Source organism: Talpa occidentalis, unplaced genomic scaffold (assembly GCF_014898055.3).
Source record: "Talpa occidentalis isolate TD23 unplaced genomic scaffold, MPIMG_talOcc4v2.1 talOcc4.9, whole genome shotgun sequence".
In the NCBI taxonomy this organism is placed as follows: domain Eukaryota; kingdom Metazoa; phylum Chordata; class Mammalia; order Eulipotyphla; family Talpidae; genus Talpa; species Talpa occidentalis.
Genome location: NW_023605305.1, coordinates 14,577,400 through 14,603,649, shown reverse-complemented (window position 1 = coordinate 14,603,649; position 26,250 = coordinate 14,577,400). Strand labels below are relative to the sequence as shown.

At 47.3% G+C, this 26,250-nt stretch overlaps 2 protein-coding genes and 1 long non-coding RNA gene across 7 annotated transcripts in view; 2 read left to right on the top strand and 1 right to left on the bottom strand.

Moving 5' to 3' along the window:
* The first annotated feature begins 3,053 nt into the window (after positions 1-3,053).
* On the top strand, positions 3,054-9,862 carry PAQR7 (progestin and adipoQ receptor family member 7). 3 transcript variants are annotated; one of them, XM_037499924.2, is made up of 3 exons: positions 3,054-3,089; positions 6,733-6,821; positions 8,704-9,862. In XM_037499924.2, exon 3 carries the CDS (start codon positions 8,725-8,727, stop codon positions 9,760-9,762), a length of 1,038 nt encoding a protein of 345 aa, XP_037355821.1. In that variant the 5' UTR covers positions 3,054-3,089; positions 6,733-6,821; positions 8,704-8,724; the 3' UTR covers positions 9,763-9,862. The 3 variants fall into 3 exon arrangements, with proteins under 3 accessions (XP_037355821.1, XP_037355826.1, XP_037355827.1); XM_037499929.2 differs by having other exon boundaries at positions 6,733-7,152; XM_037499930.2 differs by lacking the exon at positions 6,733-6,821 and having other exon boundaries at positions 3,069-3,089.
* LOC119236211 (uncharacterized) lies at positions 3,731-8,300 on the bottom strand. 3 transcript variants are annotated; one of them, XR_005123003.2, is made up of 4 exons: positions 8,143-8,300; positions 7,194-7,342; positions 4,340-4,420; positions 3,731-4,007 (listed from the first exon to the last, which is right to left on the bottom strand). It is a non-coding gene; the product is annotated as an uncharacterized LOC119236211 (long non-coding RNA). The 3 variants fall into 3 exon arrangements; XR_005123001.1 differs by lacking the exons at positions 7,194-7,342; positions 8,143-8,300 and adding an exon at positions 6,636-6,999; XR_005123002.1 differs by lacking the exons at positions 7,194-7,342; positions 8,143-8,300 and adding an exon at positions 6,780-6,999.
* Positions 9,863-12,242: 2,380 nt separating the features above from the next.
* The window catches only part of AUNIP (aurora kinase A and ninein interacting protein), a 21,020-nt gene continuing 7,012 nt past the window's right edge, over positions 12,243-26,250 (top strand). The window contains exons 1-2 of the mRNA XM_037498295.2: positions 12,243-12,398; positions 24,026-24,167. Coding sequence (XP_037354192.1) covers positions 12,318-12,398; positions 24,026-24,167 — 223 coding nt within the window. The 5' untranslated portion in view covers positions 12,243-12,317. The remainder of the gene's footprint in view (positions 12,399-24,025; positions 24,168-26,250) is intronic.

Below are 26,250 nucleotides of genomic sequence, written 5' to 3'. Positions count from 1 at the left end.
CATCCCGTCCAACTCGCCAAAGAAACCCCCCTCCCCCCAGCCTCTAACTCCAGCCTCCACATGGGCTATCCCTGCACCATGCCTGCTTGGAATAGTGGTCTTGGCACAGGCACCCTGGGTTTGAATCCTGGCTCTGCTATGTGAATACGTTGGAAATTGCAACAAGCCTTTATTTTTCCATTTATTGGCAGAGGAAGAGAGACCAGCATTGAAATGGAGCAACAGTGCGGAGGTGCTGAGCAGTTACTATATGCCAGGCACTGTGAGCACCTCCCATGTATTATTTCATTTACCCCTCTCGCCAACCCCGTATAGAAGGTATAATTAACCTGTTTTGGAATTGGGGAGATAGAGGCCCAGAGAGGTTACATAACTTGGCCTGGGGAACACAGCTGGTGAGGAGTAGAACTAAGATGTAAGCTCCAGTGGAATATTTCTGTGTGCTTTCCTGCCTTGCTGCCTCCAATATATATATCCTTGCTTTGGGGAAAAGAGTAGAAGGTGTTCAGGACAGCTCAGGGCACCACATGTGCTTTCTTCCTCTTTTTTTGGGTCCATTGAAACCCTTCCTGATGGTCTCCCAGGTCAGAGGCTAACTTCTGAGGCCTTCCGACTTCAGATAATTGACTGAGGGCTGCCAAGGATCCTGTCTCCCTGGAGACCTTGTTCCTCTAAGGGCTGAGCCTGTCACCCAGGAGGGCAGCTGGATGATGGATAGGTCCACTGCCAGGGTTCCAGGTTCAAAGGTTTCCAGGGTTGTAGGCTTTGGAGCTGTGGAGTTACTGGACCTCACCCAGATGGCCCGGGATAGGGCTGGGCAGATAAGGCAGGTTGCCTCAGCTGCCCCTTGGGGTTGCTCTCATTTTGCATAGGCTGGTAAAAGAGCCAAGGCAGAGCAGGACAGGGCAAGACACTTCCTGGCCCTACAGCTTCACTCTTTGTTGCCAGTACCGTGGAACAGATAAGAGCTGGGCAGGGATCCAGGCCTACCACCAGTGGGTGGTCCTGGTTAAGCAGCACCCTCCTGGGCCTGTTTTCTCATCCACTCAACCAGCTCATGGGCCTGCGGGGCATATAAGGAGCTTTGCATGGAGACTGGCACATGGCTGGTGCTCCAGAACCAACCATTAGGCTTATTTTTATCATTCAGCTCTCAAATATCCACAGCCAGCTTTCATGATTATGAGTTTTCTCCCCTAAGCATATATCCCAGTTTGTTCCCTAGCGCCTGTGTGACCTGGGCCACATCACTTCTCCGCTCTGGGCCTCAGTTTTTCTAGTCATAAAATGGGGGCCATCACAGTTGCCTCACAGGAATGCATAGGCCTGAATGAGATTAATGTAACAGTTCCCTTTCTGAACCTCAGTTCCCCAATTTGTGAAATGGGTTAATAGGGTTTTTTGGATCAAAAGAGGTTGTCAGCTGTTTAGTGTCTGGTTCTGCATATGGCAGTTCATAAACTGTAGCTTTAAAAGCAAGCCCAGAGGGAAAAAGAAAGAAAAAAAAAAGTAAAGACAAGCCCACACAGAGCAGGCATTCCATAAACAGAAACTGAATCCAAGTCACTTTCCAAGTTTTAAATTTTCTTCCCTGTGATAGATGGCATCCCAGCATAGAGAAAATAATTTCCACAATGCCTTCATTTGCCCATTTCTGAAATGGTTGGAGTTTTTGTACCACTCTTCCTGTCCTTCCTAAATAGGTTTGTCTGAACCGTGGGGGTAGGCCTGTTTCGTCCTGTCACATCATGGTTACGTAGATTTGTTATAATAAAGAAATGTGTTTTCTAGTGCCTTGCATTTCACAAAGAACCTTCATCTCTGTTGTGTTATTTACTTCTCCTAATAACCAAGTCAGGTTGGTTTCATTACGGCCATTTTATAGGCAATAAAACTGAGGCCCAGAGAGAACAAGGAGACCCACCCAAGGTCACAAGGTGTGTTAGGGGTAGTGGCAGTGCCAGGACTTGGGTCCTGTCATTAGGTCAAGCCCACAACTGTTTCTCTTAAAGACCTCTAAGCTCAGGGAGGGCACAGCAGAATCTCCTTCCTAGAACTACTCCCCTTAGCGCTCTATCCACCAGGCTGTGTGCTCCCTCCCAAGGGGGTCTCCCCACTTTGCCTGGCCCACCCCACTCTACCTGTGCAGGCCTTTGCACACAGGGGGAGCAGTCAACCGGTATCATTGTCATTACAGCAGACCTACTGTGTGCAGGTATTCCTTCTTCTTCAGGTGCTCCCACTCCTGCGGTGGAGATGTTACCCCAAGGAATAGAAAACAGGTGTTTTATTTACTTTTTTTAAATTATTTTTTTATTGAGGTAATGTTGGTTTACACTGTTATTCATATTTTAGAAGGGTAGGCTCCCCCTCCTTCAGGTGGTGTTACCACAGTGTCCCCACCACCGAAGCACCCGTAGCCCACGACCATAGTGCACTCCCTCCCGGCCTTGTGGAAAAGGAGTGTTTTAATAGAGGTTCAAACGTCGTACCTTGGGCCAGACAGTGGGCCAGACAGGTGAGGGACAGGCCCACCGATGGCGGTTGGGAAGCTCAGGCACCCAGAAGCAGCTCGTGAGGTGTGGGGTGTGTGGGTGTAAGTGGCCTGGGATTGGGGCTCAGGCTCTAGCTGGGAATCGGGTCCGCGCGCGGCTCCCCACTTGCGCTCACCCTTGCGGGCCAGCCAGGCCCCGCGGGGCTGGGGAGACGCGGCTCCAGTCCCTGGAGGTGGGTGCGGCCCAGCCGGGCCTCGGCAGCGCCCCCGCCCAGCCACGGGTCCGGGGCCCCCGCGGGGCTCTGCGCGCTCGCGTCCCCACCCGCGCCGCGACCGCAGGCCCCCCCGGGCTCCGTGGTCGCCCCCGCGGCGACCGCCCCGGCTCCGCCGGCCACACGCGGGGCAGCGCGGCGGGCCGCGCCCCGTGGGCGTGGCGGGGCGCTGGGGCTCGCCCGCGCGCGGGGCCCCGGAGCGCCGCTCCCGCCCGCCGCGGGTCCTCCCCCGGCTCGGGGCGGGGCCTCGCGCGGAAGCCCCTTTATCAGCCCCCGCGCGCCCGCCGCCCGCCGCCGCCGCGCCCCGCAGAGCTGGGCCGCAGGTACCCGGGCGCGAGCGCCTCGAGGGGCGCGGGGGCGGGCGGGGTGCCCTGGCGGGACGCCGCGGGGCGCGGGTGCCGGTGCCGCGGCAGGCTCGGGGCTGCGTGTGTTGGGGCGGGGGGTTCCGTGGGAGGGGGTGACCAAGGACGCGGGGAGCACCTCCTGCTCCGAGCGGGGGGCGTCTGGGAATCCCTGGAGGGGGCGCCGCTCTGGAGGGAGCGGGAGCCGCGAACGGGAGTCGGGCGGGAGGGGCGCGTCTCGCCAAGAGTTGGAGAAGCAGAGCCAGAGGGGAGCCGTCCGGGAGGGAGTGGGCAGCGGGCAGAGCTGACCCCGGGGGACAGGCCGGCCGCTCCCAGGAGCCACTGGAGGCGGATTCTAGGGGGACTCAGAAGGCAAAAAGGGGTGTGAGCGCTGGAACTGGGCGACCGCCTGGAGAGGGTCGGAGTTGGAAAACAGAGCTGGAAGCAGCCCTGCTGGACAGAGGGAGCTTGGACTCCCAAGAACAGGCCGCAGGGGTGGGGAAGTCCCCTTGGTGTTAGAAAAGGGAAGGGGTGGAGGGAACCCACACAGCACTGCAGGCTTTGAGGACCCCAGGAGGGCAGTTTCCTTAGGGCAGGCTCCGCAGGCCTGGTAGAGGGGAGGAGCCAGGGAGATTGAGAATTTCATGTATTCTTAAAGCCTTGCCGGGAAGATGGGCCAGAACCTCAGGTTTTAGCTGCCATGGCACAGGGGCCTGTGCACCTGGGATGGGGGCCTGGGGAGAGGCTGCCCCTCTCCAGCCTCATTTCCCCTGTCTGGAGGAACCCTTGTCTTCCCATTGCTTTTCTGCTCCCTGTGCTGGGCGACTGTAGCCAGCTCACTGAGCCTCGCTGGGCCTGCCGTCCTCCATGTTCTTCTCTGTCCTCGGAGCAGTTGTGAATCTGAGCAACAGGGAAAAATTCCTTTAAGAGTTATTTAGTAGTTCATGCCGATCACACTTTTCAGTATACGTGCAGTTACAAAAACAAAAGAACAATTCCTGTTCAGTGTTGAAAGACTTGGAGGGACTTTTTTGAAAACACACTGGGCAGTGTGTGTGTGTTTGAGGGGGGTGGTTTGCATTGAGGTGGGTTACCCAGTTGCCAGGAGATCAGGAGGCCAGCCAAGGATGAAAACTTTGCTTGCATAACCTTTGGCAACGCGCAGGGTGCCTGGAAGCTGACCTCAGCAGATGAATGACAAGAGCACGGGTTTGAGAGTCAGACAGACTTACTCTGCCATCCTGGCTGGAGCTGTGACCCCAGCTGAGATGTCAAAGGGGCAATGACTCCAGTTGAGACCAGGCTTAGCGCTGCTGTGAGGGAGAAGTAAAATGTGTGAGGAAGTTGTTTGTGAACAGTATCTTACTGTAAATTATTAATGTCAATGCCTAGTCTTATTAATAATATTTCAGGCTCTGCCCTGTTGTGTTATCCTTGTCAAGACCCCTCAGGAGGGTTTATCTCTGACAGCCCCAGTGTTAACACTTCTCTGAGCTTATTCTTTTTATCTAAAGAGGTTAGTTGCCTTCCCTGGAAGATAAAGTTGTCCTTAAGGGAGTATGCTGAACAATCCAAGCCCAGAAAAGCAACAATGAATATTTTGCATGACAGGAAGGAGGCAAAAGAGGAAGTAGAATTATAAGCAAGTAATACAATAGTTAAGTATTAGTTAATTAACTTCCAAGAATGCAGGTTATTAAATCCCCTTGGTGTTATCTTTAGCGTCAGTGGGGCTTTCAGTTCTGTGAGGGTGGTGTTTTCACTGGTTTGAGCTCTAGTGCCCTGCACATAGTAGGTCTAAAAAGAATGTTGTTGGAATGTCACAGAGCTGGAGAGGCCCTTTGAAATCATTGGTGAATTCACTCTCCTTGGACATTTGGAGAAACGGGCCAAGAGGGGAAGGGACTTGTCCAAGGTCATGAAGGGATTAAGTGGCTGAGCCAGGACTGGAACAAAAAGAAATAGTGGAGCCAGTGCTGTGCCAGAGCCAACACCCAGCATTTGCTTTCACGAGAGTCTAAGAGGTAACAATATTATTATCCTTTGATGATAAATGTGTAAACAGGCTCAGAAAGTTAAGGGACTTGAGCAAAGTCACACAGCTGTTAAAATTCCAGACCTGAAATTCTATCATAGAAAAATGGGGTTCTGGGGCTTCCCCTGCGGTGTAGCAGGTTGAGCACAGCACCATGAAGCTGTCCGCAGCCTCTGCAGCGCGGGTTCCATACCCGGCTGGCCAGCGAGATTCCCACATGGGGCGACAGACCTCTCCTGTTGCACCCACTGCTCCCCTCGGCAGTGCTTTCAGTCTGTTGGCCTATTCTGTTCCCAGCTCTGTCTCTGGTGAATCCTCTCACCCTCCCGCACCTCTGGCCTGTACCCCAGTTCTTGTATAAAGTTAAATAAATCTTAAAAAAAAGGGGGGATTCTGGCTTCTCTTGAGAGAGTGGCAAATGCCCTTCCCAGGGGCAGCAGCTCTCTCCACTCTGTGCTGACACCACCTGGGTGGCTTCCCTCTGGGGTGGGTTTTGTGTGGGTGAGTCCTGGCAGGGCAGCAAGCCTGTTTGCTTCGTTCATCTGCACCAGCCTTATAACTGTGCCTGGCACATGGTCAGGCGGAGTAAAACCCAGGGAATGGGTACCACCCAGGGCTTTCCCTCTCCAAAGCACATTCTCTGCCCCTTCCCTACAACCTGGTCTTCTGTTTTGTCCCTAGGAGTTTGGGGGGGCTCTGACAGTGTACTTCACATAGGACCAGGAGGAACTAGGGATGACAGGCCTTGGATGCGGAGGAGTGAGGTAACAAGGTTGACCCTGAGTTTAGGAAAAGGGGAATGTGAATGTGGAGGCCTGGGGACAAGGATGGAGCTGCTCAGACTGATGGAGGAGTCCCACTGGGGAACTGGGGATCTCAAGTCTGTGTCTCAGCCAAACCTCCTGAACCTGCATGACATGTCTGGCTGTGACGTGCTGTCTGGAGTAACTTTGGTTCACTGGGGCTGCTGGGATTGAGGCCCCTTTCCCTGGGGATTTCACTCTCAACCCCTCTCCTGGGTCTGTGAGCAAGTACAGGTCTTCTGGGCTCTGTGAATCCAGACGGTTACTCTGCGTGGTCTTTGCTGAGAACAATTTGATTATTAAATAAGGTCATTGATCCCAAAAATCCAAATTCAAGCCAAATTCCTCTGGTCCCCAAATGTACCTTCAGAGAAGGGTGAATGTTTAAAGAGATAGAGTTAGCAAGCTAAGGCCCCCCCAAATCCAGGGGAACTAGCTAATGAGGGCTAAAGGCGGATGAGGTTTTTAGAGAACACTGAGCAAATCTCTCAGACTGAGGGGATTTCGAATATTACCACTCTTGTTAGAGTAGCGGTCATTTATTGAGGTCCTAAACTGTGCCCAAACTTTATTCTAATAAATGTAATCTTTGCATCAATCCATAAGGTAGATGCTATTATTTATTCCCTCGGAGCTAAGGATTAGCGAAGGCAAGTCACATGTCTTAGGACATGTAATTGGGAGGCAAACCTTGTTTGTCTGAATCTGCAGTCCATCTCCTTCACCAGCCTTTATAGTGCCTGCTTTCTCCCCAACTCCTAACTTCCTTCTGCTTCCCACTGACCAGGGAACAGAAGCCATTCAAGTTTGCCTGATATCCATCAGCCTGGATACCTGGTCTCAGGCCAGCTTTGCCGGCCGGCTGTGTGATCTTGGGTAAGTCATGATTTTTCAGCCAGCCACCCACCCACTTCTTCCTCCTTTTCCCCAGATGTTTCATGTCCAGCTTAGTGAGCTTCTTTCTGCGGCTGAGGCCTGGCCAAGAGGACAGTTTAGCTTGAATTGATGGGGGAGGGGAGAGGTATAGCTGTTGTCTTTAGCCCCACCCTCCAGTGACATCACACAAGACACCTCCAGTCCCTGGAAGCCCCGCCCCTAGTGACCCTCTCCTGGTGGAAGTGTCCCCCAGTGCTTGGCATCTGGAGAATTTGTCCAGTCCCACAGCAGAAGTCATCAGCCCTCCCCCCGGCTCAAGAGAAACCCCTAGGTAACGAGTGCAATTTGGGAGGCCTGGAGGGGGCCATAGACCTGGGGTGGGGTGTGGGTCCTGGCAGCCAGATGGCCAGACTTCTTGGGGGATGTCCTGAAGGTGCCCTCTGGTGCCATCTCATCCTTCCACTTCATGATTGGCTCCTGGCCCTGCTCCTTTCTTCTGGATTCAGGCCCCTTCCCCCTTCCTGTGGGATCAGAAGATAGGAACTAATTTGAAAATAGATCTGTTCAGGTGGAATGGGGCTTCTGGCTGAGGTTTAAAGGAAATAGGGTCGCAGGACCTCTGTGTGATATCCCTGGTTTCCATATTTAGGGCGCACTGTGTTGGGGAGAGAGTTGATTGGGAATGAATTACCACCTGAGAAGGTAACTATGAGTCAGGGCTTCACTGGTATAGAGCAAATGGGTATTTGATACTGGGGGGAGACTGAGTCCCTGAATGCAAGTCAATGACTAGCAAACTAAGGACATAATTTACAAGAAGGGGCTTTGTTGCCTGCTTTAGATCAGTGTTTTCTGTGGCGTGCAGATACGTGGCAAACAGTCTCGGTGAACTGGGTCCAAATCCTGGCACATATATGCTTGCTCTCTCTCTCTCTTACACACACACACACTGTAAGTACCTCTAATCTCTCTGAATTTCCCTATTCTTAACATTAAATTTCAGCTGGTTATGTGATAAAAGTATTACTGGGAAAGGATTGTACTTGAGAACCAGCTACCTGCTAGGCACCAGGGGATCACAAAATAATGAGACTGTTTGCCTACTCGAGGCCACATTAACAGTTTTAATGCTCATGAGAAGTGTTGATGGTCAAAGGATGGGCAGGTACTCAAGTAGAAGGGTCATCATTGGAAATTCAGGGGGTCAGGGAAAGTATCACAGAAAAATGGGCTTTGAGAGATGAATAAGAGTTTCCTAAGTGGGCAAGATAGGGAAAAACATCTCAGGTGGAGGAAATAGCTTGTGCAAAGCTATACTCACATGAAACAGCAGGCCAGAGGTTTGGTGAGGCTGTGGCTGTATTTGAAGTGCGTTGTGGTTGATCAGGAAGGCTGGAAAAGGTAGCAGGGACCAGATCATGTAGGGTGATGGTGGGTCAGTCTGCAGGGTCTAAAACCCTCTGCAGGGTCTACAGGTAGAGGGAGTGGGCCTGTTGGCAAGGTCATTGTCGCCAACAGGTAAACACTAATGGTGACACAAACACAGGAAGAAATCATGGGGACTGCTATGAGGTGTCTGACCCAGAGAGGAAATGGCAGAGCTGGTGATCCTCATTCATTAACGCAGTCCTCAAACATTCCAGTGCCTCCTGTGTGTCAGGCACTGTTCTAGGCACTGGATACATCAGGGAGTAGATCGTGAAGTCTGCCTTAGTTTGACTCCTCTCCTCCTAAACTCAGTGTAGGATTAAGGGGGGAGAGAGGGGAGAAAGAGGGAGGGGAGAGGAAGCACTGGGCATTCCCAGCCTCCCAGTTGCTGCTCGTGGGGGGTTAAGGGGTTGAGAGAACCAGCCCCCTGACTTTGCTCTGGCTTCTCTCCCAGCTCCCTGCCAGGCCCACAGCTATGGCCACCATGGTGGCCCAGAAACTCAGCCATTTCCTGCCCAGTTTGCGGCAGCTTCACCAATCTCCTCAGCCATCTGTGCAGCCAGAGCCTGTCTTCACAGTGGACCGAGCCAAGGTGCCCCCGCTTTTCTGGAAGCCCTACATCTATGTGGGCTACCGGCCGTTGCATCAGACCTGGCGCTTCTACTTCCGCACGCTGTTCCAGCAGCACAACGAGGCCGTGAACGTCTGGACCCACCTGCTGGCGGCCCTGGTGCTGCTGCTGCGGCTGGTCATCTTCTTGGGGACCGTGGACTTGGGAGATCCACATGCCCTGCCCCTCTTCATCATTGTCTTCGCCTCCTTCACCTACCTCTCCCTCAGTGCCTTGGCTCACCTCCTGCAGGCCAAGTCTGAGTTCTGGCATTATAGCTTCTTCTTCCTGGACTATGTGGGGGTGGCTGTGTACCAGTTTGGCAGTGCCCTGGCGCACTTCTACTATGCCATTGAGCCCTCCTGGCACGCTCAGGTGCATACCATCTTCCTGCCCATGGCCGCCTTTCTTGCCTGGCTCTCCTGCACTGGATCCTGCTACAACAAGTACATCCAGAAGCCCGGCCTACTGGGCCGCACTTGCCAGGAGGTGCCCTCGGCACTGGCCTACGCACTGGACATCAGCCCCGTGGCCCACCGCATCCTGGTGTCCCCTGCCACGGACGACCCGGCTCTTCTCTACCACAAGTGCCAGGTGGTCTTCTTCCTGCTGGCTGCTGCTTTTTTCTCAGCTTTCATGCCTGAGCGCTGGTTCCCTGGCAGCTGCCACGTCTTCGGGCAGGGCCACCAAATCTTCCATGTCTTTCTGGTGCTGTGCACATTGGCTCAGCTGGAGGCTGTTGCACTGGACTATGAGACCCGCCGGCCCATCTACGAGCCTCTGCACACCCGCTGGCCTCAAAACTTCTCTGGCCTCTTCCTCCTCACTGTGGGCAGCAGTGTCCTCACCGCTTTCCTCCTGAGCCAGCTGGTACGACGTAAACTTGACCAGAAGACCCAGTGAAGAGGGTGGCAGTGGCAGGGAGGGAGGTTTAGTGGGGGCCCAGGGTCCGGGCTTGGCTCCAGATGGGAACAAGGCCTGGTAAAGTTGTTTGTGTCTGGCCGCGGTGACTCTCTGCGCACGCCTCTGCTGCCAAGGTTGGTGCTGGTCAGACCTAGGATTTGGGGATTGGCCCCAAAGGAGCTGCTGGAGTCCACTTCTGGGCCTGCCTCGATTCCCTGCCCTGGGAGAGGGACAGAGATCAAGATGTAGGCCACCCTGGTTTGCCTCCTCCCATTGCCACTCACTTGGGGTGAGGATGGGGGATTCAGCTTGGACCAGGAACCTGGTTTGGGGTTTCCAGATTATCTGAAAGGGGGTGAAAGTGCAGGTAGGACTTGGACTGTGAAGATAGGCCCAGAAAGTGAAGGTAGGCCCAGAGTCAGATTTGAAGAGTCAGAGGGGAGACCTCAGCAACTTTCCTCTATCCAGATTTCACTGGTGGATAGGATAAGGACAGGCCCCGAATGTGTGTAGGATCTTACCTTGAACCCCAGTCTGGAGTTTTGGAGCTCCAGAGAGTCCCCAAAGGTAGAAGATTGTGCCAGGTGGGGATGGCTCTCATCCAGTACTCCACACCGTACCTCTTCAGTCACGGTCCCAGATAGTGAGCCCCAAGCCTCCCAGTTCTGGTTTCTGTGTTCCCAGCTGTGGTTTCTGTCTTCCCACCTGTTCCCAACCTGTCTCCTTGCCCCTTGTTCAGGATTCAGTTGTCCATGCTGTATCCTGGGTCTCTGCTCGGAGGCGGGCCACTGGGTGAGCCATGTGGATCAATGCAGGACCATAAAGGTTTTTGTATAGAAACGGACTGTCGGGAGAGAAGCACTGAGGAGGGAATAATCAATGCTGCCTGGGACCCTCAGGGTCTTGGGCTGGGAACAATGGAGTGTGCAGATGAGAGGAGAAAGAGCATTCCAGGCAGAGGAAACAAGCCTATGCAAAGGTCCAGAGATAGAAGTTGTCTGGGGCTGGAGCCAGGGATGATCTGGACACTGATAAGTCCTGGATGCAATAAAGTGACTGTGATAACAGCTGCTCTTTGCTTTTTGTCTCCAGTCCCAGGGAGGTGGCGCTGGCTCCCCCAGGGATTGCTCAGATGTTGGCAGACAGGAGGAAGTCCTCTGGGGGAAGCTGGAGTCCCTGGGGTTGGGCACAGGGAGAAGGGACATAGTGCCTAATTTTGGGGGACTGGGGCTATATATGTATATATATATATATATATATATATACACACACATATACTATATATACACTATGTATGTGAACTCTTGTGGGGGGGTAAGGGAGCAGGGGAACAGTTTTATTACTAAGTTTTAGAAATTAAAAGAATGTTTAAAATATGCTCAATTCCACCTAATTTAACAAAGATTTCATATTTTGGTCTTTCCTTCAATTAAGGAGGATTTTATGTTAACTTTTATCAAATTGTTATGTTAGCTTTTATTTTTACTGCAAGTTTATTAAGAAAAAAAGGGAAAAAGAGACATCTGCATAGAACAGACTGTTGATCTTGAAGGACAAGATCTGCCCCTTTTGTAAGATTGCTTTCCCACAGTACACGTGAGAATATATGTACAGTGAAGGGAAATTAAGAAGTACAAATAAGAAAAAACCCCAAATAAGAAATAACACTTTACTCCTATACTGTATAAGATTTTTTAAATTTCTTTTAAACGTTTTTCTTTTTTTTAATGTAGTTTAAAAATTTTAAAGTATACTCTGTGTGTGTGTGTGTGTGTGTGTGTGTGTGTGTGTGTGTGTGTGTATGTAAAGTTACCATCTATGGAGATTTTGATTAGGAATGGATGGTCGGTGCGTTTTTGGGGGGCTTCCAGAATTTGCAAAGTACGTTCACGAAAGTTTCTCACTTGATCCTCTTTAAAATCCAAGTTCACACATAAGCAGTTAAGGCAGGACTGAAAGCTGGTTCTGGACTCCAAATTTTTAGCTTTCTTTTTATTAAACATTTTCTTAATCCTCTCCCATGTGGTTTCATAGTGATTCACGAAACTAATGAAGTCGGGTCTGCACGTTAACTATTTAGTGCGCAGACGACCCCCCCCCCCGCCCCGCCCGCGCAGAGGAGCCGGGGCCCCAGCCCTTCTTTGGGGGTGATGGTGGGGATTCGGCGACGGGACCAGGAAACCCGACGCTCCGGAGTCATTATACATTCAGAAAGAAGGTGCACATTCCTTGTGTCGTGTCACGAACGCGTCCACACGGCGCCGATTCCGAACTACAGCGCTGGAACCAGGAGATCGGGAAGAACGCGCGGGAAAGGTGCTCCGCGCACCTGGCAGCCCGACCCCGGTCCCCAACGCCGCGGGCGGGGCTTAGGGAAAGGGGCGGGGCTTGGGCCGGCGCGGCGGTGACGCTAGGGGCGGGGTCTGCGCCTGCGCGCTAAGGCGCAGCTCCGCCCCCAGCGCTGGCGCGCGATTCGAACGTCGGCGAAGGCGACTGGGGCGCGTCTCTGAGGAGCTGGGTGTCGCGCCCCGGGTGGCTCGGTCTCCTCGGGGGACATGAGGCGCACAGGCCAGGAGGAGGAGGAGGCGTGCGGCGTGTGGCTGGACGCAGCGGCGCTGAAGAGGCGGAAAGTACAGGTGGGGCGTTGGAACGCGTGAGGGGCGAGGGAGGGCGCGGGCGGCGGGAGAAGGGAGGAGCTTGAGGGGACCCGGGGTGGTGGAGGTGAAGTCGGGGGCCGAGAAGGCAACAGCGTTGGGAATTGGTGTCTGAAGAAGGATGAAAAATGAGGCTTGGGACGGGTGGAGAGAAAACGGGGGCGGCAGGCAGGCTGTGGAGGGACGCGGGGAGACTGGGCCACCTGGGTTTCCAGGTATGGGGGCGACGGTGGGAGAAAATGAGCTCCGAGAAGTTCAGTCAAGCCGACCGCTCCGGAGCTCGGCGTCCTTGCAAGACGTCGGGGAAGAGGCTGAAGCTTTTAGGAGAGGGGCGCGTGTGCAGTCTTGTGGGAAATTCTCATCCTGAGCCTGCGGCTGTTGACCTGCCTGGAGCCTGTAACTTGAGGGGGGAAATAGAAGAGCTGGGAGGGCGAACTGGCCTAATCCTTAATGGAGCACCCGCCGGGAGGCGGATCCTTTATTAAGTATTTAGCAGCGTGCCTCGCTGCAGCACCCTCGCGCGGGATGCGGAAATTGGTAAGAAGTAGCCCAGGTTCACCCAATTAGGAAGGGCTGGAAATCGCACCCATGTGTGTCCCATATGCAAGCTTCTCTGTTAGTTAGTACAAGGGAACAAAAGCATGGGGTGATAGTCCTTAATGTTTCAGTGGGCATTTTATGCCATGCATTGTGCTGTTTCAGATTGGTTTTTTGGTTCAACTCTGTATGGCAGATGGGCACAATGGGTATGGTAATACACAATTTCCGAATAAGAACTGAGGCCCAAAACATATAAGGGCAAGATTCTTGCTCTCAAGTTGCTTACAATCTTTTGGAAGAAAAAAGACATGTATACTAGAGAATAATGACAATAAGTAACATTTGTTGAGTGTTTGCCATGTGTCAGGTACTTTGCTGAGGCATCATATGGCTTATCAAATGGCAGGTCCTTACAGAAATGCAGCAAAGTAGGTAGTGTTTCATTATCTCTTTTATAGGTGATAAAAGTGAGCCTTAGATTAAGACATTACCTAGAGGCTGATGCTTTTAACTATTATAAGGTAGAATGTGACCAGGTGAGAGTTCCCAAGGGAAATGTGATATGAGAGGCTAGAGAGATGCTTATGACTCAGGGTTACTAAGGAAGATTTAACTGAGCAGGTAGAAAAAAATTTGAGATTGGAAGGGTGTGGTGAACTTGAACAGTTAGCACAATAGTCTAAAGATAATGTGGTTAATCTAATCCAAACCATGAGTGAGAATCTTTTCTGTAGAAGATACAAGATGTTGAACAGAACAATTGACTCAAAAAGCATCTTGTAAGTAAAGTCATTTTTTGGGAAAAAAAAAAAAAAACACTCCTTTAAATTTTTTTTTTAATTTGAGATGAAGTTAACAAAATTAACCATTTTAAGTGAACAATTCAGTGGTATTTAATACATTTACAGTATTGTGGAGCTATTACCTCTGTCTGGTTTCAAAATATTTCTATCACTCTAGAGTAAAACCTGTACACATTAAACAGTTTTAGCCTTAAAATAAATATTTTTTTAATGTGAACATATTTTGGTGTATGTAATGCATTCATGTGGTACATGATTTTAAATGTGTAGGCTACCCAGTGAAATATCTCCATGGTATTTCTGACCCCACCCTTCCCCATTTCAGAGGCCACAACTTTCTCCTGTATCCTTGGAGAGATTCTACTCATCTGTAAGCAAATTTGTATATCTGTTCTTTCTTATGAACAGTAGCATATTCCTAGATACACTGTTCTGCAACTTGCATCACATAGAGCTGATTTGTTCTTTTAAAAGATATATTGTATTCTACTACATGAAATAGTGTTTTACTCTGTGGGCTGCTGTAACAAAGTACCATCAACAGTGGCTTAAACAATAGAATTAATTTTCTTACACTTCTGGAGACTGGAAGTCCAAGACTAGAGAGCCAGTATAGTTGGGTTCTGATGAAGGTTGTCTTTCTGGCTTGCAGAGAGATGCCTTCTTGTGTGCTCACATGGCCTTTCCTTGGTGTGTGTGCACATGTTTATGTATGTGTGTGAAGTTCTTTCTTGAACAATTGTCCCTAGTCTTTTGCTATTAAAAAGCACTCTACAATGAAGAATTTTATACACATCATTTTGCACATGTGCAAATATATCATCTGTGGGATGAATTTCTAAACAGGGAATCAGTTCAAAGAATGTGTTTGTTTTTAAAATTAAGACCATGAAACATAACATTGTTTAGCAAATACAAAAGTCTCTTCCTAGCCATAGTTAAAACTTGGGGCACTTGAGGAATCAAACTTGTTTTCTACAAAGCAGGAATTTTGAGAGAGGATCTGAGTCAGCCTTAGTATTTTGTGTTAAGTGAACTGCTAAATCAACAATTTAAAGTTATCTTGCTTCCTTGGGATGTCTTTGTTCTCTAGTTTGTGAATTAGTGTACAAAAAGTATGAATTTTATCGTAGCACTTTCAGAATGGTGGCTTTTAATATACGGAGCAAGGTTAATTTATTTGGCTTAGGGAAATATACGTATTTATCAACAATGACCAAAATGTGCAATGGCTAATTTATTACTTCCTGAATTGGGTATAACCCTTTTATACCTTTAGTATACATTCTTGAATGGTATGGGGGTAGGTGGGAAACCTGTGTACCAGCTTAATTTAAAAAAAGAAGAGGAGTGAATGAGAGCTAGGAAGAGTTCAGGAGAAAGAAAGGGAATGATGTCCTGTGGGGAAGAGGAGAGCCAGTACTTGCCTCTGTGTGTGTAACTCTGGCACCCCAGATGACACGATTTTCTTTAATGGGGTTAAGATGAAAACATTTGTCCTGTTGATCTAGAGTGGCAGGAATCCTCTCTCCAGGATCCTCCAGCGTTCTCTCCAGATCCTTGCCTTTCTCTTGATTTCTGGAAGCCTGAATCTTGTCCTGAACCATAGTCACCCACAGTTTCCTCCTCATTTTTGTTCCCAAAGATACTTGTTTAAAACTGTGGTTCCCTGAGTATTTTCTTTAGTCCCTTAACTTTGAAATATGTAGAGGAAAGGAGAAGTAGATGTAATAACTGATAGGGAGATGGGAATGCAAAGATACCAGCAATTCTGACTGAGTCGTCAGTGGTTTCTGAGCCAGCCTTGGCAGACTACTGGATGTCAGCTCTGACATTCTGCATTTTTACTAACATCCCGTCAACAAATCTTCTGGACCCTGCCTTCACATGTATTCAGAACTCATTTTTTATCACTGCTACCTGAGCTAGAGGGGCCCTCATTCAGTATTAAGTTTAAAGCCATCTGGTTTTCCTATATTCCTGTAAGAACAAGATCCTATTAAGGCCCAAGGTGTGATCTGGCCAAGAATACCCTCACAATTTTAGACTTCATTTACTCCTTTTTTCTCTGTCCCACTCTGCCTCCACCATTCTGGCCTTCAAGCCAAGTACACTTCTACTTGGAACTTTTGTACCTCTGTGCTGAAATACATAGTGGTTAGATAGCCACATGGGTCTGTTCCTTCATTTGGTCAAATATCAGCTTGTCATTGAGTCCTTGGCATAGTTACATTAAAACACCTTCCCTTTATCCCCTATTTCCAGTACTCTCTAACCACCTATTCTTAGTGATATACTATATATACTGTATATTTACTTGTTATCATCTTCCCCTATTAGCATGAAAGTTCCATCAGGCAGTCCTTTAAACAGTGTCTTAAACATAGTAGGCACTCCGCAGACCTCTCCTGCCACCCGCTGCTCACCTCAGCAGTGTATTTCGTCACTCTGCCTGTTCTGCTCTCCGCTCTGGCTCTGGTGAATTCTCTCACCCTCCCGTGCTTCTGACTGTACCCAGTGCTTGTATGAATAAATAAATAAATCTTAAAAAAAAAAAAAAAACCATAGTAGGCACTCAGTAAATACGTTATTTATTTATTATTTTTTTAAAGATTTATTTATACAAGAACTAGGGTACAGGCCAGATGTGCAGGAGGGTGAGAGGATTCACCAGAGACAGAATGGGGAACAGAACAGGTGGACTGATGAAATACATTGCTGAGGGGAGCAGCGGGCGAGACAGGAGAGGTCTGCTCACCATGTGGGTTGCTCCAAGGCGGATGGGGATTGAACTGGCACTGCAGAGGCTGTGGACAGCTTCACAACGCTGCGCTCAACTGCCTGTGCCACCAGGGAGGCCCCAGTAAATACTTTTTTTAAGCCAAGGCTTTGGTCTAGTTAGAGTTTTTCCTCTTTTAAAGTTATTTGCATTTTGGGCCTCCCTGGTGGCGCAGGCAGTTGAGTGCAGTGCTGTGAAGCTGTCTGCAGCCTCTGTAGCACAGGTTGGATCCTAGCCTCTTAAGTATAGTATAAAACAGAATAAGTATAAAACAAACAATGTATCCTTTCTGTCTGTCCGCCTTCCTAAAATATTTGTTGAATTGAGGATCTACCACATGTATTAAGCTAGTTTTGTGGAGGATAGAAAATAAAGTATGTAAATCAAATGTTGATCTCAGGATTTTGTAGGTTAAGCCTTGAAATGCCGAGTAATCAACATTCAATTTAGAAAAAAGTCACATCTGATTGGGAATCAGAAGGTCTTAGAACTAAGCTGAAGTATATGTAGCATTTGAGGATTGGGTGTGATTAAAGACCCTTCTGTGTGAGGCAGAGGAGAGAATGGTGGTAGCCATAATACAGCATGTAGCTAAGTATTATGTTATGTGAAGGGTTTTTTGGGCAATGAACGAAAAAGTAAACTGGAATTATATCGATGAGATATAATCGAGAGTCTACTACACTTTATGCGATAGGTAACAGAGAAACTGTTGACAGGTTTTGTGCAAGATGGTGTGATCACAGCTGTGCTTTAAGATTAATCTAGATGTTGGGTGTAGCAAAGGGTGCTTGACTAGTTAAGAGACTATTACAGTAATCTAAGACTAGGCAAGAGTTTATGACATTCTAAACTAACTAGGATAGTGTATTGCTTGTTTTGCTGGTTTAGAGAGTTTGAAGCAAGTTTTCAATGAAAATACTTTGTTACTAGTTCAACAGAGCTGACTTGTTGGAGATGATGATGACATCTTTTGGTTAGACTCCTTAAACAGTTCTCAAATGCCTCCTTTTTTAGGTATCATCCTCTTTTCAGTCTCACTCAGTGAAGCATGATAGTGACGATTAGAAATAGTGTTTGTCCAAAGTGTTATCGATGCCGTGAGAGACTAAGGAATAAGTGGTGACTTGGTGAAGATGCTGTGAGTGACTCTAGAAATGGGAGTTGATGAGTATGGGCCCTGGGAGGCATAAAGAAAGAGATAGTATGGCAAAATAGTTACATACTCACAATCATGTTTTTCTGTGCTGTGCCAGTATATATGGAAAATGAAACTTCATACACAAGGCCAGAATGACCATTATGAAAAAAAGAAGTTGGGTCAAATTATGTACTAGACTTGAAGACCATACTAATCATAGAGGGAATTAAATTGTTTTGAAAGCAGGAGTTTAAGACAAATTTATAGATAAATTATCAGAAGAGGTATGGAATGAGAGCTAAGCAGAATTTATTTTTTTAAGATTTATTTATAGATGCATATAAGAGCTTGGGTATAGGCCAGAGGTGCGAGAGGGTGAGAGGACTCACTAGAGACAGTGGGGAGCAGAACAGGCGGATCTACTGAAATACACTGCTGAGGGGAGCAGCAGGTGAGACAGGAGAGGTCTTCTGCGCCATATGGGTTAGCTCCCTGGCCGGGGATCAAAGGGGATCTAACTTGTGCTGCAGTGGCTGTGAATAGCTTCATAGTGCTGAGACTTAACCACCAGGGAGGAATTTAAATGCCATGGAAGCACGAAAACATTTTCCAGTAGTAAGCAGGTGACATATATGATCCCAGATCTGCTTTGATGGTAGAGTTGTGGAGTATATGAAAGAGTTACACATTTGGAGTAACTTGCAGCAGAAAAAAGTTGGACATGTCACAGGGGATCCTAGTGATAGTAAGAATAGTAGGAACTCCATAGTTGTAGGAAGCCAATTCCTCCTTCCACTTTCTGAAAGAAGAAAATGTGGTGGGACCATGAATGTGGTATACCAAAGGACGAGAGATTCTTTGGTTTTGAGGGTTTTTAGGGTTTGTTTTTTTTTTTAGGGTTTTTTTTTTTTAAGTGTGAAAGAACTTTAATAGGATAATGTGCATAAAAAGAGAAGAAAAGAGTGAATAATAGTTTTCCTGTTAAACACCCAAAGTTACCCATCCCCCATTCATGGGAAGATGCCCCTCCAAATAGGGTTGGCTCAAACCAGGGCCACTGAGGCCTAAAAGCTTGCTGCAAGTCTGAGGCACCTTCTGGGAGTGAACCATAGGAAGAGGCAGAAGAGGCAAATCTGGGACAGGAGGAGCAAAGTCAAAGTACAAATCAAGGTAAAGACTGTCATTGACAGCCTCCCCACAGGTCTCTCACCCACAGCTTTTCACATGTTTCTATGTTTCAACTCCATGTGTCTCGTTCCATAGTTCCCCAAGTCCCTGGTGCAAGTCCAAAACTGAGAAGCCAGTGTGACTTCTTCACTTGTCACTTTAAAGTCGTTTTAAGGTTCTCAGACCTCCCCAGTGGCACTATGGTTGAGCGCTGGGTTGCGAAGCTGCCCGCAGCCTCTGCAGCGCTGCTTCGATCCCCAGCTGCTCCCCGGCCACCAGAGGAGGGTCCCACATGGCGCGCAGACCTCTCCTGCCGCCCGCTGCTCCCCTCAGCAATGTACTTCGGTCCTTCTGCCTGCTCTGCTCCCCGCTCTGGCTCTGGTGAATTCTCTCACCCTCCCGCGCTTCTGACTGTACCCAGTGCTTGTATAAATAAATAAATCTTTTTTTTTTAAGCGCGGGAGGGTGAGAGAATTCACCAGAGCCAGAGCGGGGAGCAGAGCAAGCAGAAGGACCGAAGTACACTGCTGAGGGGAGCAGCGGGCGGCAGGAGAGGTCTGCACATCATGTGGGACCCTCGCCTGGTGGCCGGGGAGCAGCCGGGGCTCGAACCAGCTGCGGGCAGCTTCGCAACCCAGTGCTCAACCGCTGCGCCACCAGGGAGGCCCAATAAATAAATCTTTAAAAAAAAAAAGTCGTTTTAAGGTTCTTGAAGTTAGATTCTTTGGGATATTATTTCAGGGTAAGGATTGTTAATACCTATGCTATGTGGCTTACAAAGGAGTTTGTCCTGTAGGAACCCTATGCCTACTCAACAAGCTTTCTTACACTGTGTAATGTACTCACAGAAACTGCTTTTATTTTGAGGTAGCGGTAATCACCTAGAGGACTTTGTATGATGACCTGTTCTCACGTAGAGTCTTTGCATTCCACTGAGATGAACACTCATTTTGAAGCATGGTTCTTCTAAGAGAGCTAGCTGTAATTAGGACAATAGCATTTTTTTTTTTTTTTTTTTTTTTTTTAGATTTATTTATTTATTTATTTATAGAAGCACTGGGTAGAGTCAGAAGCACGGGAGGGTGAGAGAATTCACCAGAGCCAGAGCAGGGAGCAGAGCAGGCAGAAGGACCGAAGTACACTGCTGAGGGGAGCAGCGGGCGGCAGGAGAGGTCTGCGCGCCATGCGGGACCCTCCTCTGGTGGCCGGGGAGCAGCCGGGGATCGAAGCAGCGCTGCAGAGGCTGCGGGCAGCTTCGCAACCCAGCGCTCAACCGCTGCGCCACCGGGGAGGCCCCAGGACAATAGCATTCTTGACATAGCTCCGACCTTTGGGATGCTTAGCCCTCATTCTATACCTCATCTTTATTCCCAGATGTTTGCTAATAAAAGTCTTACTAATAATCTGTAGTTTCCAATAAACCTTTATAGGACTTTAGCATAATGGTGTTTATTTAAATGCTATTTATTAATTTTCTTTTTTTTTTTTTTTTCCTTTAGCTGTAAGCTTTACCGGGGCAGACACAGTTATTTTATTTATCACTGTATTTCTTAGTTAGCTAGCATATAGTTGCTCAAATATTGTTAGCACATCTACTGTCATATTTGATTTATAGGAAATGATAACATACACATACATGTCATCAGCGAGAAGACCAGAATATATTTCTCACATGTTTGGTCTTCATCCACAGTTCTTGGCTCACAGCTCTCTTTGGTGTTTCCTAAGCTTTGTGAGTGATAAAGGTTTGTTTTGTTATGATAGTGAAGGTAACTTTTGGTGGTTACCAGGGAAACCAATAGGAATAGAGTAGGGGACTGTTATTCTCACTTCTGGTTCCTGGAATGGGAAAGGATAAGAGGTGGAGTTCAGCTGCCAGTGGTCAGAGCCCAAGAGGCAGGGACTTTGGAGAGATACCCTGTTGAACACATGGCAATATGGGGAGATTGGCATACCTGGAAAGGGCACAGACTCGCTTCACCTCCCCCCTACCCCTTCCTCTATGCATTTCTTCCATCCTGCTGTTAATTTGTATTCTTTGTTAAAAAAAAAAAATTGTGATCTAGTGAGTAAATGGATTTCCTGAGTTCTGAGTGTCTTTCTAGCCAGTCTGTCAGAAGCACAGATGGTAACCTGGGGCTTGTACAAACATCTGAAGTCTGAGGAGGGAGTGGAGGCGGCCTTTGATCTATTGCTGGTTGGTCATCAGCATGGACTTCCTGGGAGTTGTGACCTCTCTGAAGTGGAGGGCCATGTCAGACTGAATCCTTAACCTGTGCAATCTGATAGTAGTGTGAGAATTGAGTTGAATTTTTAGAGCCTGAGAATTGCTTGTTGATGTGAGGAAGCCTTAGCACCCGCATCCCTGTTGGAAGTTGCCTCCAGGACACACCAGCTCACATTATATGACATATCTAGGATGTGTCTCCTGTAAAATTTAGAGAGCCATGTTCCTGCTTGGCTTTGTAGGGTAAGTGATTTTCAGGCTTTTCTGCCCTCAGCCTAGGATTGCCCTGCCTGATGGGGCACTTGCATTTGTTACATTGTTATAAGTTGTGTTTTTATTTCTGTGGGCCATGGCTCAGTATTGAGATATTTGCCAAGGGAAGCAGAGACAGGAGAGAGAGGGGAGAAAGAATGCCAGAGAAAGCAGAGTAAACACTTGCCTGCGTGTCCCCTCCGCCCCACCTGCCCTGTACCTGGTTGCTCTGCACTATCTGTAAGAGCGCGATAAAAGCCTGAGAAAGCCACCGAGGGCTCCAGAACTCTCCTTTACCTGGTCTGCTCAGATCACAGAAAACCTGCACTGTGGCCATCCTAACCCCACAGCTTCTTAGCAATGGTGACCAACTAGCAGTACCGGAGAGCAGAAGTGCATGGCATTTTTATGGCCTAGCTTTGGAAATCATGTAGTATTATTTCCCTCGTACTTTATGATCAGGCAGTCACAGTGCACGTCCCAAGTTCAAGGAGAGGGAATAGAGACCTCATCACTTGATGGGAGGCAGTGGGAGGGGAGTGGTATTGTCACACTGTAAGATGTGAAATGGTAGACCTTGTACTGACCATTTTTAAAAAGGACTTAGTTTGTAGTTTTCATCAAATTTGGAAAAATTTTGGTCATTATTTCTTCAAATATAATTTGTGTCCTCTTCCACATTATTTTTTGGAATTGTGATTATATGTATACTTGATATCCCACAAATCATTTTGGATAGTTTATGTTGCTCTGTCTTCAGGTTTATGGCTTTATATTTTTTCTGGGTCTAATCTTACATTAAGTTCATCCAGTGAATTTTTTCATACCTCACATTTCTGTCATTATTTTCCTTTAATCCCTTGAGCATATTTATGGTAACAGTTTTACAGTTTTGCCTATTTATGCCCTCCCTGACACTTCTGGGTCTGTTCTATTAACTGACAGCCCCCGCCCCCCAATTATGACTGTTTACTTGCTTTCTTCACATAGTCATTTTTCACAGCATACAAAACAGAATGTGTGCTACATTGTTGGGTATTAGGATTTTTTTCTTAACTTTAAAAAATATTGAAATTTGCTTTGGCATGTAGTTACTTGCTAATCAGCTTGCTGCTTTCTGTGCTTCCTTTTAAACTTTGTTAGGACAGGTTTGGAATAACTTTCCCTCTAGAGCTGATTTAGTGCTACTGCTCAGGAGTGATCTGCCTGAGAACTCTGCTGAATGCTGTTGGTATTTGAGAGGTCTCTCTTGTATGAGCTCTGGAAATTGTTTACAGTTCCTGGGATTTCTTTTTCTGATTTCACCTGGTGTCTCCTAACACATATGTAGCCCAGTATTCGCTAATACCCTGCAGGAAACCCTATGTAGATTTCTGGATGTAGTTCTCTGTGCTGTAACTCCCACCCACCCCAGCTTCCCCAAATTCTATTCTTCCTCTGCTCAGTCACCAAGAATGCAGTGATCTCCCTGCATGCTCTCCATACAATGTGGTCTGACAGCTGGTCACCACATTTGTTTTCCTATTCTCAGGGATCAAAGTCCAAGCAATACCTTTGTCTACTGTCTGAAGTCAGTTCTTACGTATCTTAACCAGTTTTCTAGTTTTGTATGACGGAAGGGAAAAATCTATACCAATGCTACATGTCATGATATGAATTCAAGATAGTTTCTTTCTTTTAACCATTTAAAAGTACATTTTAGCTTTTAAATGTAAAAATGAAGTCACATATTTAGGCCAGAATTGGTAATCAGGATTCAGTGTCAGGCCTATATCCAACTTACAGCATGAATATTGGCAAATCTCATTTCTTTGGCTTTCACAGCCAAATTGAACTGAATGTGACCCTATTCTCCCTACTTCTCAGGCATTCCAGTCAAGCAAATGGAAATAAAAACAATTCACATTAAATAAGGAGGAGGTTATATTTATAGTTAGTTGACGAAAATCACTTTCCACACTTCTCTGACTCTTTCACACTTCTCTGTCTTCAGTTCGCAGTCTGAAGTATACAGGATCTGAAAGGAAAGTGTGGTGAGACTGGTTCTATTTCATCGCTCCTTCTCTTAATAATAGCCAGCTGTTACTGATGCTGTCCATGTGCCAGGAACTGAACAAACCTTTTATGTGAATTAACTCACCAAATCTTCAGCAGATGCCCTATGGGATACTGTTAATGTCCCCTATGTGAGAAAGAGACACAGATCAAGCACCTTGCAGAGGGTCACACAGCTAAAACATACGTGGCAGTGGCAGAATTGTGATGGGCTTGAATCAGGTTGTGTGACTGTGCTGCTGGAGCCTTACTCTTAACCACTACATGGCTATTTGAAAACTATTGAAAATATATCAACTGCTGCTAGTGTAGAATCATTATCTTTCAGTATGAGTGCGGGAACACCATCCCTGAAGCTCCTCAACAATCCTGGTAGTTTAGCCAGTCTTACTGTGTTCCACTGGCAGCAGAAAGATTGGGCTATAGTTGGAATACATGATGCCTGAGAAAAACAAGCGCCATTGTTATGGAAGGAGATGGTGAAAGATGGTGTACAGCACACTCCCTAGAGAACAGGGTATGTGTGGAATCCAAAGGATCCAGTGCGGCTCCGAGAGGGTCACTGGTGTTTATTGAATTGCTCCTGTTTGGCAGCTGTTTGGATAGTAAGAGATTCTGTTAATTCTTTTTCTCTCCCACTCTCAGACACATTTAATCAAGCCAAGCACCAAAATGCTAACACTGTTTCCTGGAGAGAGAAAGTCTAAGATTCCTTTTACTCAAAGAACAACTCCATCTGCAGGCATTCGGCAGACCAACATTACTTCCTTCTTCACCTTGCAGTCAGGTATGGTGACCATTCTGGGAGCTTCTGTGGAGCGAAAAGGAGTGCCCTTTTTTTCAATGTGGAACATGAGAAGTGACACTAGTATGTTGTGTTAAACTTAGCTATCTTATTAGAAGAGATTATACAAGTAGTCATTCCCCCCCTTTTTAAAGGTTTGTTTATCCATACAGGAACTGGGGTACAGGCCAGAGGTTTGGGGAGTAAGAGGATTCACCAGAGATAGATTGGGGAACAGAACAGGCAGATCCACCGAAGTACACTGCTGAGGGGAGCAGCGGGCGAATCAGGAGAGGTCTGCTGCGCCATGTGGGTCACCTCTCTGGCTGGCTGGGGAATTGAAGCCTTGCTGCGGTGGCTGTGGATAGCTTCATAGTGCTGCTGCTTAACTGCATGCACCACCAGCGGGGCCCCAAGAAATCATTCCTTTTGACAAGGGTGTGTGTGTGTGTGTGTGTGTGTGTGTGTGTGTGCTCTTTTACAATAATTTTCTCAGTCTGTTTTGCTCAGTCTAATATTATCTGTATTCCCTGAGCAGTGAGAAAGGTATTCTTGGGAAATTGAGATGCGTAGGGAAGCCGACCTGCCATTAATTAGGTATATGTCTTGGCCTGGCTATAGTGACTAGTCTATGAAGATTGACAATTTTTTTTTTTTTTTATTGTCCAAATGGGTTTACTTTATTTTTTTTTTAATTAATAAATTTTATTTTTATATTCCCCATACAATTGCAATCCCCCCATTCTGACCCCAATCCCTCCCCTCCCGCCCCCCCACCCCCAAAAAGTGTCTCTGGTTCATAGTTTTTGTTGATTTTGATTTTCACTTTCTTATAGTTATTCATTTTCCTGGTCCCTTATTTAAGTTTTCTAGATCCCTGCTATGAGTGAGACCATCCGGTATTTTTCTTTTTCTTTTTGGCTTATTTCACTGAGCATGATCCCTTCCAGCGTCATCCATGTTGCTGCAAATTGCATGTGTTTATCTTTTTTGAATGCTGAGTAATATTCCATGGTATATATGTACCACATCTTCTTGATCCAGTCATCTATTTTTGGGCATTTGGGCTGTTTCCAAAGCTTAGCTATTGTAAACAGTGCTGCTATAAACATAGGGGTGCAGGTGTTCTTTGGAATTGATGTTTCTGTGTTCTTTGGGTAAATACCTAGGAGTGGAATTGCTGGATCCTGTGGAAGCTCTATGTTTAGTAGGTCCAGAAATCTCCACACAGCTCTCCATAGTGGTTGGACCAGTTTGCACTCCCACCAACAGTGCAGGAGAGTTCCTTTTTCTCCACAACCTCGCCAACATTTGTTGTTGCTAGTTTTTTTAATATGTGCCATTCTCACTGGTGTAAGATGGTATCTCATGGTAGTTTTGATTTGCATTTCCCTGATTGCAAGTGATGTTGAACATTTTTTCATATGCCTGTTGGCCACTCGCATTTCCTCTTCAGAGAAGTTTCTTTTTAGTTCCTCTGTCCATTTTTTGACTGGATTATTTTCTTTGTTGTTGTTGAGTCTCATCAGCTCTTTGCAGATTTTTGTGATCAGTCCTTTATCATTAGTGTTGGGTGCAAAAATGTTCTCCCAGTTGGTGGGGTTTCTCTTTGTTTTTGTTATTGTCTCTTTTGCTGTGCAGAAGCTCTTTAATTTGATGTAGTCCCAGCTGTTGATCTTTGCCTTCACTATCACTGCTTTGGGTGATGTGTCTGTAAAGATGTCTTTGATATGCAAATCACGTAGTGTTTCGCCTATATTTCCTTCTATGTATTTTATGGTTTCAGGTCTTATGTCTAGTTCTTTAATCCATTTTGAGTTGATTTTTGTGTATGGTGTGAGGTAGTGGTCAAGCTTCATTCTTTTGCATGTAGCGACCCAGTTTTCCCAGCACCATTTATTGAACAAACTTTCTTTGCTCCAATGCATAGTCTTTGCTCCTTTGTCAAAGATTAGTTGACCATAAATCTGTGGGTTTATTTCTGGATTTTCTATTCGATTCCATTGGTCTGTATGTCTGTTCTTGTGCCAATACCATGCAGTTTTGATGATTATGGCTTTGTAGTAGAGTTTGAAGTCTGGGAGTG